Below are 25379 nucleotides of genomic sequence, written 5' to 3'. Positions count from 1 at the left end.
GAAAAAGATGGGGGAGTGTTGGGGACAGGACATGGCACCCCAGCCACTGCAGAGACTTTTTCAAGAACAGACCAGCTCTCTGGAAGAACTTTTGAGCACATGTGCAACTTAGCCCCTCAGCCAGATGAACACTGATGGCAAGACCAAAAATTCATTAATCCCAAAATCAAAAGCAATTCATCAACCAGCTGATTGATAGATCAGTGTAGTCAAAATGGCCAAATTTCATACATGCAAACTTAGCTTCACACAAAAATCCATATTTTACCTTCAGATAAACAAAAATGCTTCATTTTCATCAGTACCACACAGCTCTGGCATAGGGAACTGAATCTACTTTCTCTGCCTGTCCTTTTCCTGTCTTTAGAGAATAAAAGACTGAAGCTGACACGGCTACACTAAGGCTGTTTTCTGTATCTTCAGAGGAAAAAATAATCTTTATATTTTTAACATCTTCCAAATTTACTAAAAAGGAAAAAAAAAAAAAAAAAACAGCAGAGATCAGAAAGGTCAAAAGGCATAAGTCACCCCAAACCAGTCACAGTTGAAAACTTTCCAAGATGTTGGTTTTTAAGCATGGGGAGACCCACCACTTCTGAGATTCCAGCTTCAGTTGAAACTAAAAACTCAATGATGACATAAACAGCTCACAAAGAAGTCCCCAGTTCTAAGATGTGGCAGAAGAGGGGAAACGGCAGATGCTATTTTGGCTCTGTGCAAACTCCTGAGACCCCAGGTGGAAACTGTGAAGTCAGAGAAGCAGTTTGGTATTTAAATCGGTGAGGAGAGGAGTACACAGAATAAAATGGAACAAATATCAGGGAAAAATCAAGATTTCTTGCAGTGTTATTCCCCAAATGCAAGCACTCTGCCTACTAAAACAGCTGTGAGAAACCCGGACTTTCTTACACTCTTTCATTACCAAAGCGGGTCAGATTTTCCTTTACTCGTGCAATTTCTGTCACCTTCAAAAGAGAAAATTCACTCTTTCAAGAAGCAAAGTCCATTAAAGCTTGTTGGGGTTGAGGCTGGGGGGTTGGAGGGGCAGTGTTTCCTTATAAATAAACATTATTAACCTAAACAAAAAAATCTTATATGAGGTTGAGACCTGGTAAGTTGCTTTTCACTCACTCTGCACCTTACTCTTCGCAGCAGGGTCTGGAGTGCTTTGGTAGTTCTAAGACCACCTTGGGCAGCAGAAACTGAATTCCTGCAAAGGTGCCCCCGACAGCATGAGGCCTGGAACCCCTATACTCCCTGATATGAATCAGGTTTTCCTTCACACTCATGTCACATGGAAAATAAGGATGATCCAGGAGCAACTCACTGTTTCTTTGCATTCCTGGTCCTACTAAACAAACACTCCACGCGGCCAGATTCCACACTTCTGGAAACCCTAAAGAGCATGGCCAAGAAGGTGGAGACAAAGGGAGTACCCCCAATCCTGGAGAAGCCCCAGAGTTGGCTTATGAGGCCCCCTGCAGGCCCTCTCCTTGACTCCTTTGTATACATCGTTTGCTTAGCTCATTCTTCAGAATACAAGCAGTTTATTAAAAAAAAAAAAAAAAAAATTTTTTTTTTTAAAGGGACTTTACCTGGTGGTCCAGTGGTTAAGATTCTGCCTTCCAATGCAGGGGACTCGGGTTCAATCCCTGGTCTAGGAAGATCCAACATGCCACAGGACATCTAAGTGGGTGTGCCACGACTAAGACCCAATGCAGCCAAATAAATAATTTTTAAAAAAAGCCATTATAGGCAGGCACACTGACTGCAAGCAACAAACTTTTTAAGAAAAGACCAATGGATTCATATTTCTACCAGAAAAAAGTTTTTATTAAAGAAACAGTATATAATAGTATTTTAAGGAATTTTCTGAGTAATTTACCTGAGCAGTAATATGGAAATATGGAAAACCCTTCTTTTATCAATAAAACTGTATAAAAGAACATTTTACTAGACCCAATTACTATGATTATCTACCAAATACTGAACCTTTAACCATATGCAGGCTCTAGGCTAAATACGCTACATAATCTCATATAATCTTTTTTTCCATATAATCTTTACCATATCAAGGAACTAAGGCTTAGAAAGGATAAAAATAAATGCAGGTGTGTCTACCCCAATCGTCCTGCATTGCTGTCTCATTGTTTTATGTACATGCCCAATTGCATCCATTTTAAACTCTGTCAAAACAGGAATTAGGTCTTCCACTTATCTACACAGTACCATGAAACTCAAGCAAAGGTCAGAGCATTAAAAAGCATTTAAATACATGCTGACTGAACTTCAGTACCAAATAATTCATTGTTTAACAGCCCTATCTCATCAAATTCTATAGAACTTCTTAAGGAGGCATTTGAGCCCATCAGATCAGATCAGATCAGTCACTCAGTCGTGTCCAACTCTTTGTGACCCCATGAATCGCAGCACGCCAGGCCTCCCTGTCCATCACCAACTCCCGGAGTTCACTCAGACTCACATCCATCGAGTCAGCGATGCCATCCAGCCATCTCATCCTCTGTCGTCCCCTTCTCCTCCTGCCCCCAATCCCTCCCAGCATCAGAGTCTTTTCCAATGAGTCAACTCTTCGCATGAGGTGGCCAAAGTACTGGAGTTTCAGCTTTAGCATCATTCCTTCCAAAGAAATCCCAGGGTTGATCTCCTTCAGAATGGACTGGTTGGATCTCCTTGCAGTCCAAGGGACTCTCAAGAGTCTTCTCCAACACCACAGTTCAAAACCATCAATTCTTTGGTGCTCAGCCTTCTTCACAGTCCAACTCTCACATCCATCCATGACCACAGGAAAAACCAGAGCCTTGACTAGACGAACCTTTGTTGGCAAAGTAATGTCTCTGCTTTTGAATATGCTATCTAGGTTGGTCATAACTTTCCTTCCAAGGAGTAAGCATCTTTTACTTTCATGGCTGCAGTCACCATCTGTAGTGATTTTGGAGCCCAGAAAAATAAAGTCTGACACTGTTTCCACTGATTCCCCATCTATTTCCCATGAAGTGATGGAACCGGATGCCATGATCTTCGTTTTCTGAATGTTGAGCTTTAAGCCAACTTTTTCACTCTCCACTTTCACTTTCATCAAGAGGCTTTTGAGTTCCTCTTCACTTTCTGCCATAAGGGTGGTGTCATCTGCATATCTGAGGTTATTGATATTTCTCCTGGCAATCTTGATTCCAGCTTGTGTTTCTTCCTGTCCAGCGTTTCTCATGATGTACTCTGCATATAAGTTAAATAAGCAGGGTGACAATATACAGCCTTGACGTACTCCTTTTCCTATTTGGAACCAGTCTGTTGTTCCATGTCCAGTTCTAACTGTTGCTTCCTGACCTGCATACAAATTTCTCAAGAGGCAGATCAGGTGGTCTGGTATTCCCATCTCTTTCAGAATTTTCCACAGTTTATTATGATCCACACAGTCAAAGGCTTTGGCATAGTAAATAAAGCAGAAATAGATGTTTTTCTGGAACTCTTGCTTTTTCTATGATCCAGCGGATGTTGGCAATTTGAGCCCATGGCCACTGTTTTCTGAAGAGGGAGGTAGGGATGGGTACGACCACACATGTGTCTCTTCCTCCCTTTGCACCAGAACCCAAGGACCATGAAAAATTCTAACAACAAATGAACTGAAGAAGACAAACCCTGGAGCCTGTGGAGATGCCCCCTCAACTGAACACAGGAATGAAAACAAAAATGTTTCCGGGAAAGCATTCGCATCTGTCATGTGTACAGAATTAAGTCTTAGATTGTAAGACCTGAGGCTTGGTCAACATCCTTTCTGACTGAAGACAAAGTAGTGGAAACTAAAGTCAAAAACAGGATTCATAGGCTAGTGTGTATGTATCTTTAATTCAGTATTAACTTTATCTAATGTCATGTGACTATTTATTCAACCCAAACTGACACAGAAAAAAAATTTACAAATTTAACAACCAATCCAAGTGAAGTGAAGTCGCTCAGTCGTGTCCAACTCTTTGTGACCCCGTGGACTGTAGCCTACCAGGCTCCTCTGTCCATGGGATTTTCCAGGCAATAGTACTGGAGTGGATTGCCATTTCCTTTTCCAGGGGATCTTCCCAATCCAGGGATTGAACCCGGGTCTCCCGCATAAACCCAAGACCTAATTATTCCATGTATGCTCTCTTCCCCCAACTTTCCATAGTTTCACATTCTTATTAAACAATTTCAAATCTTACCAGTATTAAGGATGGATAAAAAAGAAATGAGAAGGGAAAATGAGGCAAAGACGAGCCACCTTGTTGTTCTAACCAAAGGCAAGCAAAGAGAAGAAAGCCAATAGAGAGAGAGAGATTCAGAACCTTTGTTTCCACTTATCTGTACTTAGTCACCATGTGCAGTTAAGAGCCAGCTTTATTTTCTTAAACCTTTTTGATGTCTTCAGGCACATTCAAAAGTGCTAAGGGGCCTCATCTCTAACATCCCCCCTACATACTTAGGCCTAAAGTTATTAAAATCATCTGTAATAGATAAAATGTAAACAGGACCTAAAGTGAAAAATGGAACATGTGAATGTAATCTAGTGATTTATGGCATTATCCGTTGACTTGTGAGTCTGGCATGGACAATAGGGAGCAGGGCACAGACCGAGTCAAAGGCAAGCCAGCAAGGCGCCCGCCACATTGCTCCCATTAGGAAGCTGGGCAGAGCTTCTCCACCCAGCCAGCCCCGCACTGCAGGCAGGGGCGTCTGAACATCACAACGGGATCTCCAAACCCGCGATTCATTGCACTCTCCTTGCTCAGAACTCATACAATCAACCTGGCAACTATATTTTGGCTCCTACTCTTAATTTTTCTATAAGGAAAGTACACTCTGGCCAGCAAAAGCGATTTTCTAGGCCTCCTCAGCAGATGTGTCTCATTCTAAACTGAGAAATAGGCATTTTGGTTAGCACACCAGTCTCCCTTGGCCTGGTTAGTGCTAAGGCACGCCCAGGGGTGACGGCTCTACTCTTGGGGTGCTGACAAGCAAGATCCTCTGCCAGCGAGAAGCACTGCCACAGAAAGCAATGCTGTCTCTACAAATCAGACATTTTCCCAGAAACAATCCTGTTCCATCAGCCCGCATCAGACTTCCAACGCCCTCCACCTAGACTGAAGGGTGGCTGCAGAAGCTAACTGTAGGTCCTGCTTGCACACAGTTTAGCTCAAACTGGCTTTCAGATGAGCTACGATCTGAAGACAACAGTGTTTGTGAAAGTGTGAGGTGCACACAGCCCATTCAGCATGCCAAATGCAGGTGGGCACCCAAATAACCGTACAACAGTAACGGCCAGGCTAGCAGATTTTGCAGCTTTAGTCCCTTTCACTTTTTGAGAGATTATATTGCCCTCTTGTGGGAAATGGGAAGGTAAAGTTTCACCAAGTTTCCTTTATCCAGGGATACCACGGAAAGAACAAGCCCCTGCTTGGGGCAAGAGCAGAAGGTCACCACTCCAATGTGGGCAACTAACTGTCACACCTTTTCATTTTTCTACAGAAACAAGGTGCAGACTTCTTAAAAATCAGGAAATATCACATGCTAGCAATCAATTCCTTTTTAGATTTCTTTTATAATGTGGATCATTTTTAAGTCTTTCTTGAATTTGCTACAATATTGCTCCTGATTTATGTTTTGGTTTTTTGGTCCCAAGGCACGTGAGATCTTAGCTCCCCAACCAGGGATCAAATCCGCAACCCCTGCATTGCGAGGCGAAGTCTTAACCACTGGGCTGCCAGCGAAGTCCCAACCAGTTCCTTTTTCGAGGGAAATATTTGGCAAGCTCCCCATTTGTGAACCAGGTATTGCACAGTTGTTTGTAGAATAGTCTGGTGAGCCTGGAATACAGGCTGGTAGAATCATTAGCACACCAAGGATAGTTAGTATACCGGTGTCAGCACAGCGTGGGGAGCTTGGAACTCAGGGTCCAAGTAGGGAACAGCTAGAAAGGCAGGTGGGCTCTTGAGTGATAGCTGTCCATCAGTAGAGGACAGACTATCAAAGTCTGAACGAAAGCCACGGCCTGATCCAAGTTTTAGAAAAACTGCTGTTGGAAATAGCACTGTGACTAGTCCTAGCTACAGCAGAAATAAAGACAGAACCAAGGAGCTCAAGTAAGCACCATCTCCCCACCTCCACCCCACACACAGCAGGATGCTGTATCCGTGGGTGGAATCGGCTTGCTCAGATTGAAGGGTTCCTGAGAGAAGAGCACAGAGTATCAGGACGGCCACAGCTCTGTCTCAGGTATTACCAGATGTCTCCTCTGCCCACAATCAGAATATGAGACCTCCCACCATGGAGGCTCCACAGGGGAAGTGAAGCCAGTGGTGCTGACTGTGCTCCTGTGGAGGTGAGGGCCTCCGTGAACAAGACCACGAGACAGGCCAGGGAGACCTGGAAAGCATTAAAACCTCCCTGCAAGATTTGACTCACACTTAAGGGGGGCCAGGAGGCAGGCAGGGAAGGGGGGCTGAAGTGAGAGGTCCTGTCCCAAGGGGGACTGAGAGGCAAGGCAGAGCTCCAAACAGAAGACACTTCTTGCTGATGGTGATGAAGGCTGATGAGTGCCGGCATCACGTGTCAAGGCTGGGTCCAAACAACCCTTGCCAAAAAACTCCTGGAAGAACAGACCACATCTTTACCTTGCTTCTTTTTAATCAATGACTGGAAAGATCTGAAAGGCTCAAAACCATGTTTCTTCTCCTTAAAGAAACACATGCCTTTTGTTTTTGAGATCAATTCTCCACGAAGGAGCTGTGTGTTACTTAACGTGTGCTCTGCAGCCCACCTGCATCAGAATCATGAGGGTTTAGTGTTAAAACTTGCAGATTCCTGGACCTCAAACTATATGGAGGCAGGGCCCAGGAATTCATGTCTTTCAAAGAGCCTTCCAGCAGATTCTTAAGCACACTTAAGCTGGAGAACACTGAAATTTCAAACCTTTGCATGCAGTGGGGAAAGCTGTGTATCTCTCCAAGGACAATAGTGTAAGATTCATTCCTGCAATGCAGCCATCACTGAAGACTATCAAATCGTAATCCGTGGTTTGAGAATGCCTCTAGCCAAGTGATTCTCAACCGGGGCGATTTTACCACTCACCCCGCCCAGGGAACATGTAGAAATATCTGGAAACAATTTTTACTGTCCCCAGTGGGTTGGTACCACTGGTATCTAGTGGTTAGAGGCCAGGATTCCAGCTAAACATCCAACCATGCACAGGACAGGTCTTCTCCACATCAAAAATGACAAAATGGGCCACAGCTGAGAAAAGGGAAAGTGTTAGTAGCTCGGTCATGTCCGACTGTTTGCAATCCCACAGACTGTAGCCCGCCAGGCTCCTCTGTCCATGGGATTCTTCAGGCAAGAATACTGGAGTGGGTAGTCATTCCCTTCTCCAGGGGATTTTCCCAATTCAGGGATCGAACCCACGTCTCGTGCATTGCAGGCAAATTCTTAACTGTCTGAGCCACCAGGGAATCCCTGCTCTAATTTTATTTTCCTATGTTGGTACAGAAATGTAAACAAACTAATTTGCAGCAATTTCTTTTTTTCTTTTTAACTGCCTAACATCTGACACCCTTCCTTTGAGGGATTCCCAATGATGTTTACCTCATGAGAGGTGTTTCCCACCTCCAGAAACCAAAGAGTAAAACATCCTTCCCAGCCCCCAACTCCACAGAGAGGCCCGAGCACGTGACCACAGCACAGCACATCAGAAACTCCCGTCTGGGGACTTGCCGGGGGTCCAGTAGTTGAGAATCCACCTTACAAGGCAGGGGATGCAGGTTCAGTCCCTGGTCAGGGAACTAAGATCCCACGTGACACGAGGCAACGGTGCTGCAGCTGCTGAGCCCACTGGCTCCAGAGCCCACGCGCCACAACCAGGGAGTCTGCGCCTGACCACGAAAGATCCCACGACTAAGGCCAGACACAGCAAAACGAATAAATAGATGTTTTTAAAAGGAAAGAAACTTCAATCTGGAAATGTTAATGTAGAACAAGTGATGCAAAAATAAATACAAAGCGGGGTTAGAGTGCAGAACCTGTCGCCAAGGAGGGGCGGTGGCAGGACAGGACTGTGTCCGGGGCAGCAGCTGCACCAGCAGCGTCCTCACCGGGTGGCTGCTGGAGAGCGACTTGGGCTGTGGCTCTGACCCTCTGGCCTCTTTCCCTACCCTCCCGTCTGCCATCCGAGGCTCTTCACTCTTCCCAGTTATTCCATTTCACTGCACTACAGCTTTTCATTTGTTTAAACCTGCTTAAACCAGCCAATGCCCATTTCCATTGCTTCAGCCAGGAATTCTGTATACTAAAACCATTCTAAAAGCTCTTGTTGGTACCAGCAGCATCATTAAATGAGGATGGAACCACACCAAGTTCCTACACCTCAGGCAGGGACTAGAAGCTTCAGAAGCAAAGGGCAGCAGAACAGAAAGCCTCAATCCACACACGGTGATGACTCCGAGCGGACACCCAACTGCACCACAAGGATGGAAGACCTGGACCTAGTCACTGAGGCTTGCTTTATGGTACTGTATTATGTGAGCTTATTTAAGATTCCTCACGTTCCTTTTGGAGAAGAAAGCACCTTAATAAAATCTATTTCTAGACTGAGCAGTGGAAGCGAAACAGGAAGGCTTGAGTCATGCAAGTGTCAGAATTTCAGGAACTGCCATCATTGGCAGCAAAGAGCAAGGAGAGCTTCCAAGCCCACAGCCCGGCTTAGAAAAGGCTTCGAGGTGGTGTGCAGTGGCACGTCACAAGGCAAGAGACGCATGGATCACCCTAGCGCAAGAACGAAACACATCTCAAAAGTCCATCTGCTGGGACTTCCCTGGTGGTCCAGCGGTGAAGAATCCACTTGCCAATGCAGGGGACTCAGGTTCGATCCCTGGCTCAGGAAGATATGCCATGGGGCAACTAAGCACCTGGGCCACAACTACTGAGCCTGTGCTCTTCAACAAGGGGAGCCACTGTAACGAAAAGACCTCGCACCATAGAGCAGCCCCACCCGCTGCGACCAGAGAAAGCCTGCACACAGCAACAAAGACCCAGCCAGTCCAAAATATTTTTTTTTAATTCCATATACTGGCTGTTAGACTTGAATACATTTTCCACAGAAATATTGCTTCACATGGTGGCTAGAGTCCCAGACTAGCCCACATAAGCCTCCTATACATGAACTCCTATATGTGGACATAACCAGGGAAAGTTATGGAAGTGAAGACAAAGCTTCTTTATAAATTACCTGAAGGTTATCAGAGGGCTCTCAGAAAACCAGGGGTACCAAGCACAGAGGCAGGTTCAGCAGGAGCAGTGGATGAGGCCACGAGGCGCAAGCATGCTGCACCGATGCTTTAAGCGTTAAATAGAAACGCCTTAACTGTCTTAACTTCCTTGGTTTGCCAGGCACATACGGATCTCAGCTTATTCTTCATATCGCACGCACCCATTGTTCTTTCCTCCGCAGTAGTCTTTCAAGTTTAATCATCATATTAGAATAAATGCTATTCTCCCCTTCCAGAAATCTGGGTTTTCCGTGCTGAAGGGGACCCTATAGATCCTTTCGTCAAAGCTCCTGAACCCTTTCCACAGGACCCCAACGGGTACACACCCAGCTCAGAGGCCAAAGACTGGCCCCTTCCAGTCCCTATAGTTCTCACTGCTGCAAAATTCTTCTTTCTTTGTATTGGCCCCAGTTCAGCTTTCCTGGAGTGACCACTCAGTGATCTTAGGTCTGCCCTCCTAACAACCCAGAACAAACCTAAATGACTATCTATCCATCCACTGATCTTGTCAAGTTCAAGTTCTCTCACTTCCAGAATACACTCCCCATAACCTGACCTTCATGATTACTTATTGGTATTATTTAAAAAATACAGTGCCCAAATGGACAAGCAGCCTTCCGCTGAGATCTGATCAAGCCCAAGTCCAAGGACATAATTATATCTGCTGACCTGCACACCCTACTGCCATTTGATTTGAAACAAAATTAATGTTTCTTATCAGTCACATCACACCATTAAGATCATACTAAATGTGGAACTTCCCTGGTGGTCCAGTGGCTAAGACTCTGTGCTCCCAGTGCAGGGGGCCCTGGTTTCATCCCTCGTCAGGGAACTAGATCCCCCATGTCACAACTAAGAGTCCCCCGTGCCACAACTAGAGATCCCCAATGCCGCAATGAAGATCGAAGATCTCACGTGCTGTGATTAAGACCCAGCATAGCCAAACAAATAAATATTTTTTAAAGGATCATATTAAATTGTGGTTAAGCAAAACCCCCAAGACCTTTTCACAGACTATGGCCAAGATAAATGTCTCCCATGATGAATACTTAGAACTGATTTTTCATCCCAACTGTAGACCTTCATGTTTACTCTTGTTAAGTCTCAGCTTGGTTTTGGGCCCTGCATTCCAGCCTGTCAAGATAAGTTTGAATCTCGATTCTGTCGTCTATCACTTGCTCTCTTCTTCTCATTTTGTGTTTTCAGTACATGTGATAAGGATGACTTCTATGTCTTCATCCAAGTTTTGATAAAAATGTTGGACAGAGCTGATGACAGAGTCCTGTGGCATGGTGCTAGTGATACTGTTCCAAGCAGGCAAAAAGCCATCAGTCAACACTCTAATGGGCCTGCTTGTTCAGTGAGCTAGGAATCCACCTCATTATACTATCATCTAATCCATCTTTCACCAACTTCACCTACAAGGATAATTTGACAAGAGGCCAATCCTTTCTCTAATCATTTTTTTCCTTCCCCTCCCCTCTTACACAAAATAGCCCCTTCCTCTAACTGCTCAGTTTAGATCATGTAACTCCCACAACTCAACTGATTGGACCAAGGACCAAACTCAACTGACCCTGGATGCCAGAGGAACCCGGTCATAGGCTGATCCAACCAGGCCCTCTTCCCCTTGAAACGTGGAGACTGAACTCCACTGAACTCTTGGTAGCTTCTTTGGTTAACAAAAATGGTAAGCAATGCAAAGTTAGGGCTAGGCACCTACACACACATCAAACATACCACCAAGATCAAACATCATGAGGCCTGAGAAGGACACTCACTCATTCTAAGCAGCTCCTCAGGAAGTGCTGGCAAAGTCTAGAGGACAGCTGTCCACCCTCAGCTTTGTGACACATCTCCACTTTCCCCTCACTTCTCCAAGATCACCAACAGAGGCACCAGGAGACCTCTGCACACACCTTCAGAACCCCGAGACGTAAAGTCTCTGGGCCTAGGAAAAAAAGCTATTATGGACAATAGGGGCTACCTTCATTGTCTGATGATCGCTAACTTTTTTTATTTTAGTTTTATTGTGGTAAGAACACTTAACATGAGCACTATCCCTCTAATTTTCAGTGCACAATACAGTATTGGTGACTCCAGGTACCATGCTGTACAGCAAATCTCTCCACGTTCTTCATCTTACACAACTGAACTGTGTGTGCTGATAGTGAACTCCCCACCCCCCCTTCCCTCACCCCCTGGCAATCATCATTCTACCCTGATTCTATGAATTCAACTATTTTAGACAAAAGGATGAGTACAATCACATTTGTCTTTTATGACTACCTTATTTTACTTAGCATAACATCCTTGAAGTTCATCCGTGTTGTCACATATTACAGCATTTCCTCATTTTTTTAAACTAAATAATATTTTACTGTGTGTATATGCAACATATTCTTTATCCACTCATCCATCAGTGACATTTAGGTTGCTTCCACACCTTGGCTATTGTGAATAATGCTGCAACAAACAAGAGGGTGCTGAGAGCTCTTCGAGAGCCTGATATCTACTCTTTCGGATTAAAACCTAGAACTGGGATTGATGGATCATACAAGTAGCTCTACTTTTGCTTTTTTGGGAACCCACCATACTGTTTCCATGATGGCTGCACCATCTTGCATTCCCACCAACAAGATGAAGAGGCAGCCTACAGAATAGGATAACATATGTCCAATGTTAAATTCCAAAACATCTAAAGGAACTCATATAACTCAATAGCAAAAAGAAAAATTTGATTTTAAAATGGGCCTAGGACTTGAACTGACATAGGCTTATGGAAAAAATGTCCACTACAAAATCATCAGGGAAATGCTCAAAGCTACAACGAGATACCCCCTTCACACTGTTATCAACAAACAAAACTGATGATCACTGACTTGGAGAAGTCCAAAGATGTTAACGGACCTGAACGACTTCACAAACCTCATCATTAATCAAAACCAGGACCAGAATCCAAACATACTGACTCACTGTCTCTAATTCTTGCCCTGTCGCCATCCACTGCCCTCCCATTTGAAGCAGGATACAAAACAAACAAGGGATTTGATCAGTTCTCTGCTTTTCATCTTGAGTTCTTGTTCTCAGATATTATAGGCTTTATTTGGAAAACACAGTTAAAGTATACTTGAAGGAGAAAATGGACAATTGAAGCAGAAAAATTTTGGTTTTTTTAAAAATGATACTATTTTTTAAATTAACTGACCAGTACAAGCAGAAATTTAAGGTATCTTACAACTTAATTTGATTGAGCATGAGGGACTTGGAACTTTGCTGGTGATCCAGTGGTTGGGAATCCACCAATCCTAGGGACATGGGTTTGATCCCTGGTCTGGGAAGATCCCATGGGCCGTGGAGCAACTAAGCCTGTGTGCTGCAACTCCTGAGCCCAGGTGCCTAGGGCCCATGCTCTGCAATAAGAGAACCACTGCAACGGCTTCTGCCAGAGGCTGAAGTCCCTGCCTGTGCACCACGAGGAGGAGCGGCCCCCTCACTGCAACTGGAGAAAGCTGGCGCACGGCATCAGGCCCAGCACAGCCAGTAAATAAAGAAAAGAATGACGGACTTTTGGATACCTGGATGTCTAAACTACGTGGATAGATTTGGCTACGTGGTTAACTTGACAGCCATTTAGAAACACTGCCATTTCCTTTTAGAGACACAATTACAGATGCTTCAAAGTTATTCTGAACCAGCCCATAAAGAAAACTCCAGAATAGAATGGAAGAGAATGTTATATGATAAGGATGCCTTTAATGCCCTGGTCATTGAACTTAAGGCTTGGAAAGCCCTAAACCGACAGAAACTTAAAGTCTGTTACTGTCAGTCAGAACTTGAGAAATACAGTCATTGCTGGACTCAGTGTAGATAGACAGTCTTGCAAGGACTGAGAGCCTCCCAGCTGTGGTCAAGGGTAGTTTCGATCTTTGCAGACGATCCCTATCCTCCACATTTAATTGAGTTCCCCAAGCACTTTAGCACATCACTCTGCTTTCATTCTCTGCAGAGCATTTAACTACCTACCAGTTACTAAGGGCTTCCCAGGTGGCTCAGTGGTAAAGAACCTGCTTGCCAATGCAGGAGACATAGGTTCAATCCCCAGGTCGAGAAGATCCCCTGGAGAAGGAAATAGCAACCCGCTCCAGTATTCTTGCCTGACAAATCCCATGGACCCAGGAGCCTAGTGGGCTACAGTCCATGGAGTCGCAAAGAGTCAGACACGACTGAGCAACTTAACAACAACCAGTTAATAAACAAAATTAACTCTCTCTCCTAGAGTGCAAGCTCTCCATGAGAGAGGAGATCTTGTTCACACTTCTCAGAGCTTCACAACCTAGCACACAGACCTACATCTTCTTTATATTTATAGAATAACACTTATCTGCACTCTTTGCAATATATGCCAGGCCTTGTTTATTTGCTTAATAAAGGCACAATCCTCACAAAAACCCTCTGAGGTAGGCTCTGTTGTCATCTGCATTTTTTTTTTCTGGCCAAACCATGCAGCAACCCATGTCCCCTGCGTTGGGAGAGCAGAGTCTTACCCTATCGTCACCTGCATTTTACAGATGCGGACACTAGCACACAGGAGGAGACTATGCTGTCAGATGGTTCGACAAGACACCGCGGGTGAGCAGAAAGGCTCGGAATTGAACCCACGGGGTCTGGCTTCACAATCTCTGCCAAGTCCTGCACCCAGCTGGCTCTCATAGTAAATCATCAGTAAGTTATCTGTTGAATTTCAAAAAATGCCAAGAATGAAACGGAGACTATATACTTTAAAAATATATATTAAGAACTATAAATCCATTCAGATCTAACTGAATAACAGGTTTAAGTTAGGCCTGATTCAGATACTGGATATTTATTTTAACAGAAAAAAGAGGAAAATGCTGCTCCTTTAAGTACTTCTTTGGGGGAGAAGAGTGTTTTATCTGTTATTTGCCTGTTCCAATCCATCAACGGCTCTCTCTGCCCTGAGAGCTCCCGTTCTGAGGCCCTGACAGGCCCCTGAGCACTCCGTGTGGGTGTGATGTCTCCACATCTCTGTCTAGGCTCCTGGTGTGGACATGCCCCCACCACCATAACGTTTTCCTTCAGAGCTCGTCATACCACACCAGGCCTGTTAAGCACAGTTTTCACCCCCGTCTTCCACTTGCACAGGCTTCCCTGACAGCTCAGTGGTAAAGAATCTGCCTGCAACGCAGGAGACACAGGAGGCTCCGGTTTGATCTCGGGGTCAGGAAGATCCCCTGGAGGAGGAAATGGCAACCCACTCCAGTATTCTTGCCTGGAGAATCCCATGGACAGAGGAGCCTGGTGGGCTACAGTCCACGGGGTCGCCAAGAGTTGGACACAACGGAGCACATTCCACTTGCACAAGCTTCCACAGCCACAAAGCAGCCGAGTCAGGGTTCAAAACCAGGCGCTCTGACTCTGGCACTGCCTCTCCTGACCACCCCAGGAAAGCAATTCCCCTCCTAGAGCACGCCCTCCCAGTGGTCCGTGCCACCTCTGCAGTCCCGCGTCACTCATCTCATTCATCCTGTGCATTTGTAGCTTAGCTACTCCCACCCCCCCCCCCATGAGACACTTCATTTCCTCAAATGAACCTTCTCATGTAAAGGCCAGTCTGAGATACTTGTTATCGATGGAGGGAACAGTGTCTAAAACTATCCAGGGCAGGACGGAATTGGAGCACACTTTCTCTAAACTCATCCACTTAGAAACTCTAAGACTAAGTAGATCATTTTAACTACTGTAATTTGAATTACCACAAAGTTGTACTCTGCAATTTCCTAATATCTAAAATTTGACTAATAATACATATTGACTTATACTCTTTTTATAAGATTAAAGGTATTTACAAACAAACACTAATTCCGATATCACAAAAATACCATTATTTTTAAACAGGATATAACATTTGAGCGCGTAAGTTTACAACAAAAATAATTCAATGTTAAAGTGAAAGGTTCCCCGCCCCCCTACTTGGCTTCTCTATCTGGATTCTGTTAAAGATAAAAAGCCACCAGCAAGCATCTATTAAAAGCTGCTCTTTGTCTTTTTTTCTTAATAAGAATTTATGAAGTCAATTTTATTTAAATTAAAAACAAGAATTCTTCTTGAAACATGTAATATCAAACCAACTCCTCGATTTTTTTTTCCCCTTCCTCTTAATTTGTAACAGAGACTCTAAGAAAATAAAATCTAAGGTTAAGGAAATTTCCACCAATGTGAAGAAAATATTTTCCAAAATTAAAATAACAAGTTCCTCCCTGGTTAACATAACTGATTTAAGTTGCAGATACATGGCTGCCCCTGAGATCACCTTCCTCCCCAGCCCCGTGCAAGGGCCAAATCCACATCCTTTTCAGCAATTTGCAAGTCCTCTATGGGACTACCTTTTTTATGAAATGCTGCACATACTACCAATGCTACATAAATATTTCATGATACATTACCCAGGCCTGGAATTTCCTGCAAGATTGCATGAAGTCTTTAAAACAGTGTACTGCAAGTCATAAAATAATCAGATATAAAAGTAAGCTGGATCAATCCCTTGATTAACCACAATTTTTTTTAACAAGAATTTCAGAAAAAATAGTGTTACTACAACTTAATCTCAGGAGAGAGATTTGCTATTTATATTACTTTACTAAAAGGCTTTTAGAATTATACTTTATTTTTTAACATTAGGTAATATTTCTCAACTGGACAGGAGCCCTCCCATTATCATCTACAGTCAAAAATGACCCAGTATGACTTGAAGGCAGATGGCAGACTGAATTGTAACATCTAGCAGTCTGATACACAGTAAAAGATGAATAAAATTTAACTGTTGACCTAATTGTCCCTTAATCTTAATAAAATATGTTCTCGGATATTAAAATTAATGCTTCAAATTCCTTGTCTGTAAAATAAAAGCTGGGAACCATTAAGATCCCTTCTAGCTTTAAAAGGCTGATTAACAATTTATTTTATCCTCAGCCCTTCCCCCCCACCCCACCTGTCCCAGTTGCAAATTTAGTCATCTGGGATAAGAACAGCTCTGTAAACAGAAAACACCCCCAGGGAAAATGAAGGCTAAGATCAAGGAATCGAATTTCCAAACTAAGCAACGTTCCCCGTGTTGCAAGACAAAGGTAATAATATATGAGAAAATGGTTTTAAAATTTTTAAATTTTCAAAACACTAGAGAAATGGTGGTCTAATATTGAAGACTATGAAAGTCTGGCATTTTTTTCAGGATCAGGAAGGGCTGGGGACATTCAGACAATCTCAGTATGTACAAAAGCAGGGTCTCTACACTCGAACGCTCAGACACTTCAAAGAAGCTGTTGTGTCAAGAAAAGTGATGAGATGGTTAGAAACAATTTTTAAATGCTTACCTTGCTGTATTTCTACATCTCATGAATATGTTTGGTTATCTGGCATTGACTGTATTGAAAAAGAAATTATAACACTTTATGGTAATAAACCAATTGCCAGATTTTTGGTTGCCAGATTTTGGGGTACTGTTGTGGACAGAAAGCCTTGGGCTCAATTCAGGTAAATGCGTCTGGTTTTTTAAAACCAGCAAAGCTCTTTAAAAAGTTTCATGAGGGGTTGAAGTCTCCAGATTTAAATACCTGCAACACCTCCTGGATCATTGAAAAAGCATGAGAGTTCCAGAAAAACATCTACTTCTGCTTTATTGACTACGCCACAGCCTTTGACTGTGTGGATCACAACCAACTACAGAAAATTCTTCAAGAGATGAGAATACCAGACCATCTGACCTACCTCCTGAGAAATCTGTATGCAGGTCAAGGAGCAACAGTTAGAACTGGACATGGAACAACAGACTGGTTCCAAATCGGGAAAGGAATAAGACAAGGGTGTATATTGTCACCCTATTTAACTTATATGCAGAGTATATCATGAGAAATGCTGGACTGGATGAAGCACAAGCTGGAATCAAGATTGCCAGGAGAAATATCAATAATCTCAGATATGAAGACGACACCACCCTTATGGCAGAAAGAGAAGAAAACTAAAGGGCCTCTTGATGAAAGAGAAAGAAGCGAATAAAAAAGTTGGCTTAAAACTCAACATTCAGAAAACTAAGATCATGGCATCTGGTCCCATCACTTCATGGAAAATAGACGGGGAAACAATGGAAACACTGAGAGACTATTTTTATGGGCTCCAAAATCACTGCCGCTGGTGACTGAAACCATGAAATTAAAAGATGCTTGCTCCTTGGAAGGAAAGTTATGACTGGCCTAGGCAGCATATTAGAAAGCAGAGACATTACTTTGCCAACAAAGGTCCATTTAGTCAAAGCGATGGTTTTTTCAGTAGTCATGTAGGGATGTGAGAGTTGGACTATAAGAAAAGCTGAATGCCAAAGAACTGATGCTTTTGAACTGTGGTGTTGGAGAAGACTCTTGAGAGTCCCTTGGACTGCAAGGAGATCCAATCAGTCCATTCTAAAGGAAATCAGTCCTGAATATTCATTGGAAGGATTGATGCTGAAGCTGAAACTCCAATACTTTGGCCACCTGATGCGAAGGACTGACTCACTGGAAAAGATCCTGATGCTGGAAAAGATAGAACATGGGAGGAGAAGGGGATGACAGAGGATGAGATGGTTGGATGGCATCACTGACTCGATGGACATGAGTTTGAGCAGGCTCTGGGAGTTGGTGATGGACAGGAAAGCCTGGTGTGCTGCAGTCCATGGGGCCACAAAGAGTCAGACATGAATGAACAACTGAACTGAACACCTTCTCTTTGTCATCTGTGATCTACCCCTCAATGTATACCACTTCCTGAGCTCTGCTGGGTCCTAACTGTAACTGCTCATTTTAGAAAACTTAAGGTAAATCTATTTTTAAAAAAAGAAAAGAAAAACCCAGAACAAGGTATTGTTTTCCTTTTAGGCTGATCTGGCAGTGAGTTGGTCAGGAGAAGGCTGCCATCTTGTGGCCAAAAGGAAGAACTGTCTCCAAGAGTTCTATTCCTCTAGCCTGCGGCAGCGGCTCCCACAGAAGAAGCCTACCTATCCAGGGAGGAAGTCTACCCATTCAGGGCTTCATGTACATCCTGAGCCTCCCCAACAAGAACAACAAAGTGTTCAAAAATCAAAGTTGAAAGGACATTAAAGAACTATTTGCTCAAAGTCTTTGAAAGAAGAGGAAAGAAGAGATAGGGGCTTCCCTCCCTGGCTGGCAGGCCCACAGGCCTCCTAATTTTAAAAACATGGGGGAACTGAAGCCATAGGAGACCAGGTGGACTCACTCAGAATCAAGGCCCCCCTCTCCCACTGAAAGGTTGTCTCATCTGACCATAGGGTTCATCTTCACGCATGCTTTTCCGCTAGATTTCTCATCACTTTTTCCCATAACCTCAGGCTGGCAAAGTAAAAAATGTTTGACTTCCATAGCTAAGAGAACACCTATGAAATTCCTTGCATTCCTTCCCTACCCATTTCTGAACAGGCTTAATTGGAGGTGAGGAGAAAGACTTCCAAATAATAAGACTCTGGGTCAGTGATGCCCAATATAACCCTGCAATGCTGGAAATGTTCCCTGGTTGTACTGTGCAATAGAACTGCACACATGTAGCTACTGAGTATTTCGAATGACACTACACACACAACTGAGTACATGACTGAAGAACTGACACTTTCATTTAACTTTAAATACTTTAGATGAAGTTGCCACACGTGACTAGTAGCTAATCTAGGAGACAGCAGAGCTCGCCTCCCTAATCCATTCCAGCCTATCACCTTGACAAACAAAATCCATCTATTTATTCAAAAAGATACGTTTTGACTGCTCAACAGAGAATAGTGTGTTAATATTATACAGCACACACACAAATAGAAAACATGGGCTCTGCTTTCCAAGAATATACAAAGAGGGGAGAAAGCATGCAGGCAGGTAACGAGAACCATTAACATAAAATGGGGTCCCTCTCTGATGGGGAGCTACAGGGTTGGGTTAGCAAGACGTGCAACTGACACAGGGCCTTAAAAGGTCGTGGAGCAGAGAAGGGACTCAGATACTTACAAAGGAGGGCAGCAAAGGCAAGGGGACAGAGACAGGAAGCCACAGGGTCTGCTTAGGGGAGGACAGGAAGCCCAATCCAGTGTAAGGAGCGGTTTCATGGAAGGGGATCATAGACAGAACTGGAAAGGTACGTAAGGACCCATTTCCAAACTTAAACATTAGAGACCCAAGGGGAAAACAATGAGATTTAAAAGGAAGGGACCAATATAGCCTGTAAAGGAGGAAGGCTCAAAACTTTAAAGATGGTTAGATGCTGGGGACGGTGGAAGAGATGGGTCAAGTTTTTAAACCCGAGATAACAAGACAAGAATGTCCTCTCTTATCACTTTTATTCAACATAGTTTTGAAAATCCTAGTCATGGCAATCAGAGACAAACAAATAAAAATAAAAGGAATCCAAATTGGAGACGTAAAACTGTCACTATTTGCAGATGACATGACACTAGACATAGAAAATATTAAAGATGTTACCAGAAAATTGCTAGAGCTCATCAATGAATTTGGTAATGTTGCAGAATACAAAATTAATACACAGAAATCTCTTGCATCCCTATACACTGACAACGAAAGATCAGAAAGAGGAATTAAGGAAACAATCCCATTTACCATGACATCAGAAAGAATAAAATATCTAGGGATAAACCTACCTAAGGAGGCAAAAGACTTGTACTCAGAAAACTATAAAATGAAAGAAATCAAAGATGACACAAACAGGGATACCATGCTCTTCGACTAAAAGAATCAATATTGTCAAAATGACAATACCACCCAAAGTAATGCACAGATGCAATGCAATCCCTATCAAATTAACGATAGCATTTTCCACAGAATTAGAACAAAAATGTTTACAATATGTATGAAAATACAAAAGACCCCAAATAGCCAAAGCAAACTTAAGAAAAATGGAGCTGGAGGAATCAGGCTCCCTGACTTCAGACTATACTATAAAGGTGCCTCAAAACAGTATGGTACTGGCACAAAAAACAGAACTATAGATCAATGGAATCGGATAGAAAGTCCAGTGATAAACCCACGCACCTATGGTCCCCAATCTATGATGGAGGAGACAAGAACATACAATGGAGAAAAGAGAGTTTCTTCAATAAGTGATGCTAGGAAAACTGGACAGTTACATGTAGAAGAATGAAATCAGAACACTCTAACACTATACACACACACAACTCAAAATGGATTAAAGACCTAAATGCAAGAAACCATAAGATTCCTAGAAGAAAACATAGGCCGAACACTGACAAAAATCACAGCAAGATCTTTTTTGATCCACCTTTTAGAGTAATATGCTTGGGGCTGGTGCACTGGGACGGCCCAGAGGGATGGTATGGGGAGGGAGGAGGGAGGAGGGTTCGGGATGGGGAACACATGTATACCTGTGGTGGATTCATTTTGATATTTGGCAAAACTAATACAATTATGTAAAGTTTAAAAATAAAATAAAATTGGAAGAATAAAAAAATAAAATAAAAAAAATTAAAAAAAAAAAAAAAAGAAAATTAAATAAACAAGAACTTAATTAAACTCAAAAACTTTTTGCACAGCAGAGGAAACCATATATAAAAAAAGACAACCCACAAAAGGCGAGAAAATAATTGCAAATGAAGTGACCAACAAGGGATTAATCGCCAAAATTACAAATAGCGTACGCAGTTCAATATCAAAAAAACAAACATCCAATCAAAAAATAGGAAGATCTAAATAGACATTTCTCTAAAGAAGACACACAGGTGGCCAAAAAGCACATGAAAAGATGCTCAATATCATTAATTATTAGGGAAGTACGAATCAAAACTACAATGAGGAATCATCTCACACCAGTCAGAATGGCCATTATCAAAAAAAATCTAGAAACAATAAATGTTGGAGAGGGTGCAGAGAAAAGGGAAACCTCCTACACTATTGATGAGAACGTACATTGGTGTGGTTGCTATGGAGAACAGTATGGAGGTGCCTTAAAAAACTAAAAATAGAGCTACCTTGTCATCCAGCAACTCCACTCCTGGGCAAATGTCTGAAGAAAACCATGATTCAGAAAGATATGTGTACCTCAGTGTTCACTGCAGCACTACTTACAACAGCCAGGACATGGAGGCAACCTGAATGCCCGTCAACAGAGGAGTGGATAAAGAAGATGTGGTGCACAGGTACAACAGAACGTGACTCAGCCATAAAAGAAGGACATGTGCGGCAACATGAATGGACCTAGAGACTGTCATACTGAGTGAAGTCAGCCAAGCAGAGACAAGTATCATGATATTGCTTATATGCGGAATCTTTAAAAAGTGGTACAAATGAATGTAGTCACAAAATGGGAACAGCGTCACAAACACAGAAAGCATACTTATGGTTCCCAAGGAGGAAAGAGGAGATTGGGGTTGACATATACACACTACTACACGTAAAGTAGATAATAAGAATCTACTGTATACCACAGGGAACTCTACCTAATACTCTGTAATGCACTATATGGGAAAAGGATCTAAAAAGAGTGGATATATGTATAACTGATTAACTCTGCTGTACAACAGAAACAATACTGTAAATCAACTATACAGCAGTAAAAATTAAATTAAACAAATAAATAAAACCAGTGTAAATGGACCATCTAAGGCAACATTAATGGGGCAGATACTAGGAGAGAGGGATCATGCCGACTGGTTAAAGCTGAGGTTGATGAAATAAAGAGATGGCCCAACAAGCAATTTGAGGGCTGAAATGAGACTAAAAGAAGAGAAAGGCTGATGGATGTGAGAGTCAAACCAGAGACCCCTGACTGAAATCCGAGTGGAAGGGTAGGTACAGGAAGAGGAAGGAAAGAAGAGACCCACAGATAGACTCTGCATCCTGATGGGAAATAAGCTATATTCAGGGACAGAAGAGAAACAGAGAAGGAATATCCCCTACTACAGAATTAGGACAGAGACTTCTCTCTGCATATCCTCTGCACCTCTTAAATGAACAGTCCTGCCTTCCTAATGGGAATGGATACTGTACAAAGATGGAGATTGCATCAGATATTTCAATCCCAACAGCCACAAGAGAACAAATTAAGCCCCAGTCCTACCTGAATAACTCAGTATCTTAAGAGAAGATGAGAGGGTATGTGAAGGGCCCCAGGAGAGGGTGTCGTAGAGGTTTTCCCTCACTAGTGTGGAAACTTAGCCCCAGATTACAACACTGCTCTGGATCTGCCTAACAAAGCTTAAAAACAAGACCCATGCTTCTACTTGATCTAGCTCAGTGGTTCCCAATCCTGGCAAATGGGAAAATCGCCCAAAGACTGCTGGTGATTTAACAGCCTGGGCAACCACTATTGTTTTAAGCTCCCCAGGTGACTCTTGCGAGCAGCCCAGGTTGAGAACCACCCACCGACGCCCGAGATGTGTAAGGCTGCTCACCCAGTTTCTAGGGTCCCCTTTAAATCTCCCCACTCCGGATGCCATTTTCAATATTCATGTAACATAGCTGGCAAACACCTATTGCAGCTTCCAACATGATAACACATTTCCAGCACAATCCATTAACAGAAGTCTCACACACACTTTTTCATTGAAACCTTAGAGAATCCTGGAGAAGACGGGTTAGATGGAAGCAACCTAGATGTCCATCAGCAGATGAATGGATAAGAAAGCTGTGGTACATATACACAATGGAGTATTACTCAGCCATTAAAAAGAATACATTTGAATCAGTTCTAATGAGGTGGATGAAACTGGAGCCGATTATACAGAGTGAAGTAGCCAGAAAGAAAAACACCAATACAGTATACTAATGCATATATATGGAATTTATAAAGATGGTAACGATAACCCTGTATGCAAGACAGCAAAAGAGACACAGATGTATAGAACAGTCTTTTGGACTCTGGGAGAGGGAGAGGGGGGATGATTTGGGAGAATGGTATTAAAACATGTATAATATCATATAAGAAATCGCCAGTCCAGGTTCGATGCAGGATACAGGAATGCTTGGGGCTGATGCACTGGGATGACCCAGAGGGATGGTAAGGGGAGGGATGGGGGAGGGGGATTCAGGATTGGGAACACGTGTACATCCGTGGTGGATTCATGTTGATGTATGGCATAAACCAATACAATATTGTAAAGTAATTAGCCTCCCATTAAAATATTTTTTTTAATTTAAAAAATAAATAAATAAAGGCAATGGCCAGGAGAGAACAGTGAAAAAATAGCTTCTTTTCCTTATTCTTGTTCAACTCTACACCACTGTGGACACGAATTTTAGAAATACCTTACACTTCTAAGTAGCGACGATGTCTCTGAGTGAGAAACTCCAGTTACATGAAAGGATTCCTCTTCCCCATCACAGACTCTTCCAAAAGCAAACCAACAAAAGATGCAAGACTTGGCCCGACCTGGCCAGAGGTTTTCTGACCTCGCCCAACACGCCCTGGGCTGCAGTGGGGTGCGCGCAAACTACGTATCTGTGCCCACTTTCAGCCTCCCTGCAGTTCTGCGTGGAAGGACCACAGAGACGCCCTAAGGCCCAGCCACCGTCGCTGGGACTAACTCAACGCGGCCGCGGTAACTGCTAGTTGGCAACACGCCAGTCTAAATGACACCAAGAGGACGCATCCACCGTGGTGCCACCGGAGCCCAGGGTCAGGTCTCACTGACTTTCGGAGTCTGAAAACCCAGGCTCGCGGGCCCTGGGCGCGCGGCAGCCTTACCCGCAGGAGCACAGTTCACAGACGCATTTCCCCTTCGTCGGGGCCATCCTGAGGCCTGGGAGTCCTCGCCGAGCATCCGCCGCCGCCGCCGCCGCCGCCAAGACCCCGACTGCCTCGGGGAGCGCGCCAAGTTTCGAGGGCCTTGGCAGATTTTCTGAATGCTAACCCCAAAGAAAACGTAAGCGGCCCTTTTGCCAAGTCCGGTCTTGCGTTTCCTTCCCTGAGCGGGCCTCGCACGGGAGCAGCACCGAGCGTGGACCGCGCGGGCCGGGCGACCTCCCCCTGCGCGCGCAGCCCAGGCCTCTGCCCGCCCCACCCACGCACAAGCCCGCAGCCCGGCCCGCGGGGCCTCTGTGACATCACCCGGGTCATGAGATACACCTGTGGGTGGCAGTGAGGGCACAAGCACCTGCGTTTGTGAGGTCAGGAAGCTTCCCGCGGCTTATCTGGCGGGTCCAGGACCAAGGTCCCCCACTGGGCCTTGTTGAAATCCCAGGGAAAGCGAAGGACATGAGGACTTTGGAAAGTTCCTGGGTGTACAAGTCCTCAAGCAGCCTGCTCACGTGGACAAAAAAAGCTGAAAACCCCACTGTCATCACACTAGGTGGCATTTTTTATCTCTAGAACCTATGGTGCCCCTGGGTATAGAAAGGCACCCACCCACTGATTTCCAGAAGACTGGACTAAAACACCATTTCCAGATCTTTCTTGTGGAAATCATGCCTGCAGCTCCCCCCATAGACCTTGCTCTATGAGAACAAAGCAGTTACAGGGCGCCAGGGGCTTAACTGCTCACTGGGTGCTCAGTCATTCCCCCAGGTGCTAGTAATGATGCTGGGCCGTGGTCCTCAAGTTTGAGCCTGCATCAGAATCACCTGGCTTGAAAGCCAGATTGCCCAAGCCACCCCCAAGTTTCTGATTCAGTAGGTCTCAGTTCAGTTGAGTGGCTCAGTCGTGTCTGACTCTTTGCAACCTCATGGACTACAGCACGCCAGGCCTCCCTGTCCATCACCAACTCCCGGCGTTTACTCAAACTCATGTCCATTGAGTCAGTGATGCCATCTAACCATCTCATCCTCTGTCATCCCCTTCTCCTCCCACCTTTAATCTTTCCCAGCATCAGGGTTTTTTCAAATGAGTCAGTTATTCGCTTTAGGTGCCCAAAGTATGGGAGTTTCAGCTTCAGCATCAGTCCTTCCAATGAATATTCAGGACTGATTTCCTTTCGGATAGACTGATTGGATCTCCTTGCAGTCCAAGAGACTCTCAAGAGTCTTCTTCAACCCCACAGTGCGAAAGCATCAATTC

The 25379-nt window shown here is 43.9% G+C and overlaps 1 protein-coding gene across 8 annotated transcripts in view; it reads right to left on the bottom strand.

Annotated features, from left to right (window-relative positions):
* The window catches only part of SAXO1 (stabilizer of axonemal microtubules 1), a 162958-nt gene extending 138547 nt beyond the window's left edge, over positions 1 to 24411 (bottom strand). For 7 of the 8 annotated variants that reach the window (XR_009495478.1, XR_009495479.1, XR_003035905.2 and 4 more), the window contains exon 1: positions 24072 to 24411. Coding sequence is in view for 1 of the 8 variants with exons in the window: in NM_001076170.2 (NP_001069638.1) it covers positions 24072 to 24118 (47 nt within the window). In the remaining 7 variants the exon portion in view is untranslated. 8 annotated transcript variants of the gene reach the window in all.
* Positions 24412 to 25379: the final 968 nt, after the last annotated feature.

Source organism: Bos taurus, chromosome 8, assembly GCF_002263795.3.
Source record: "Bos taurus isolate L1 Dominette 01449 registration number 42190680 breed Hereford chromosome 8, ARS-UCD2.0, whole genome shotgun sequence".
NCBI classification, from domain to species: Eukaryota; Metazoa; Chordata; class Mammalia; order Artiodactyla; family Bovidae; genus Bos; species Bos taurus.
This window is presented reverse-complemented; position numbering and strand designations above follow the sequence as displayed.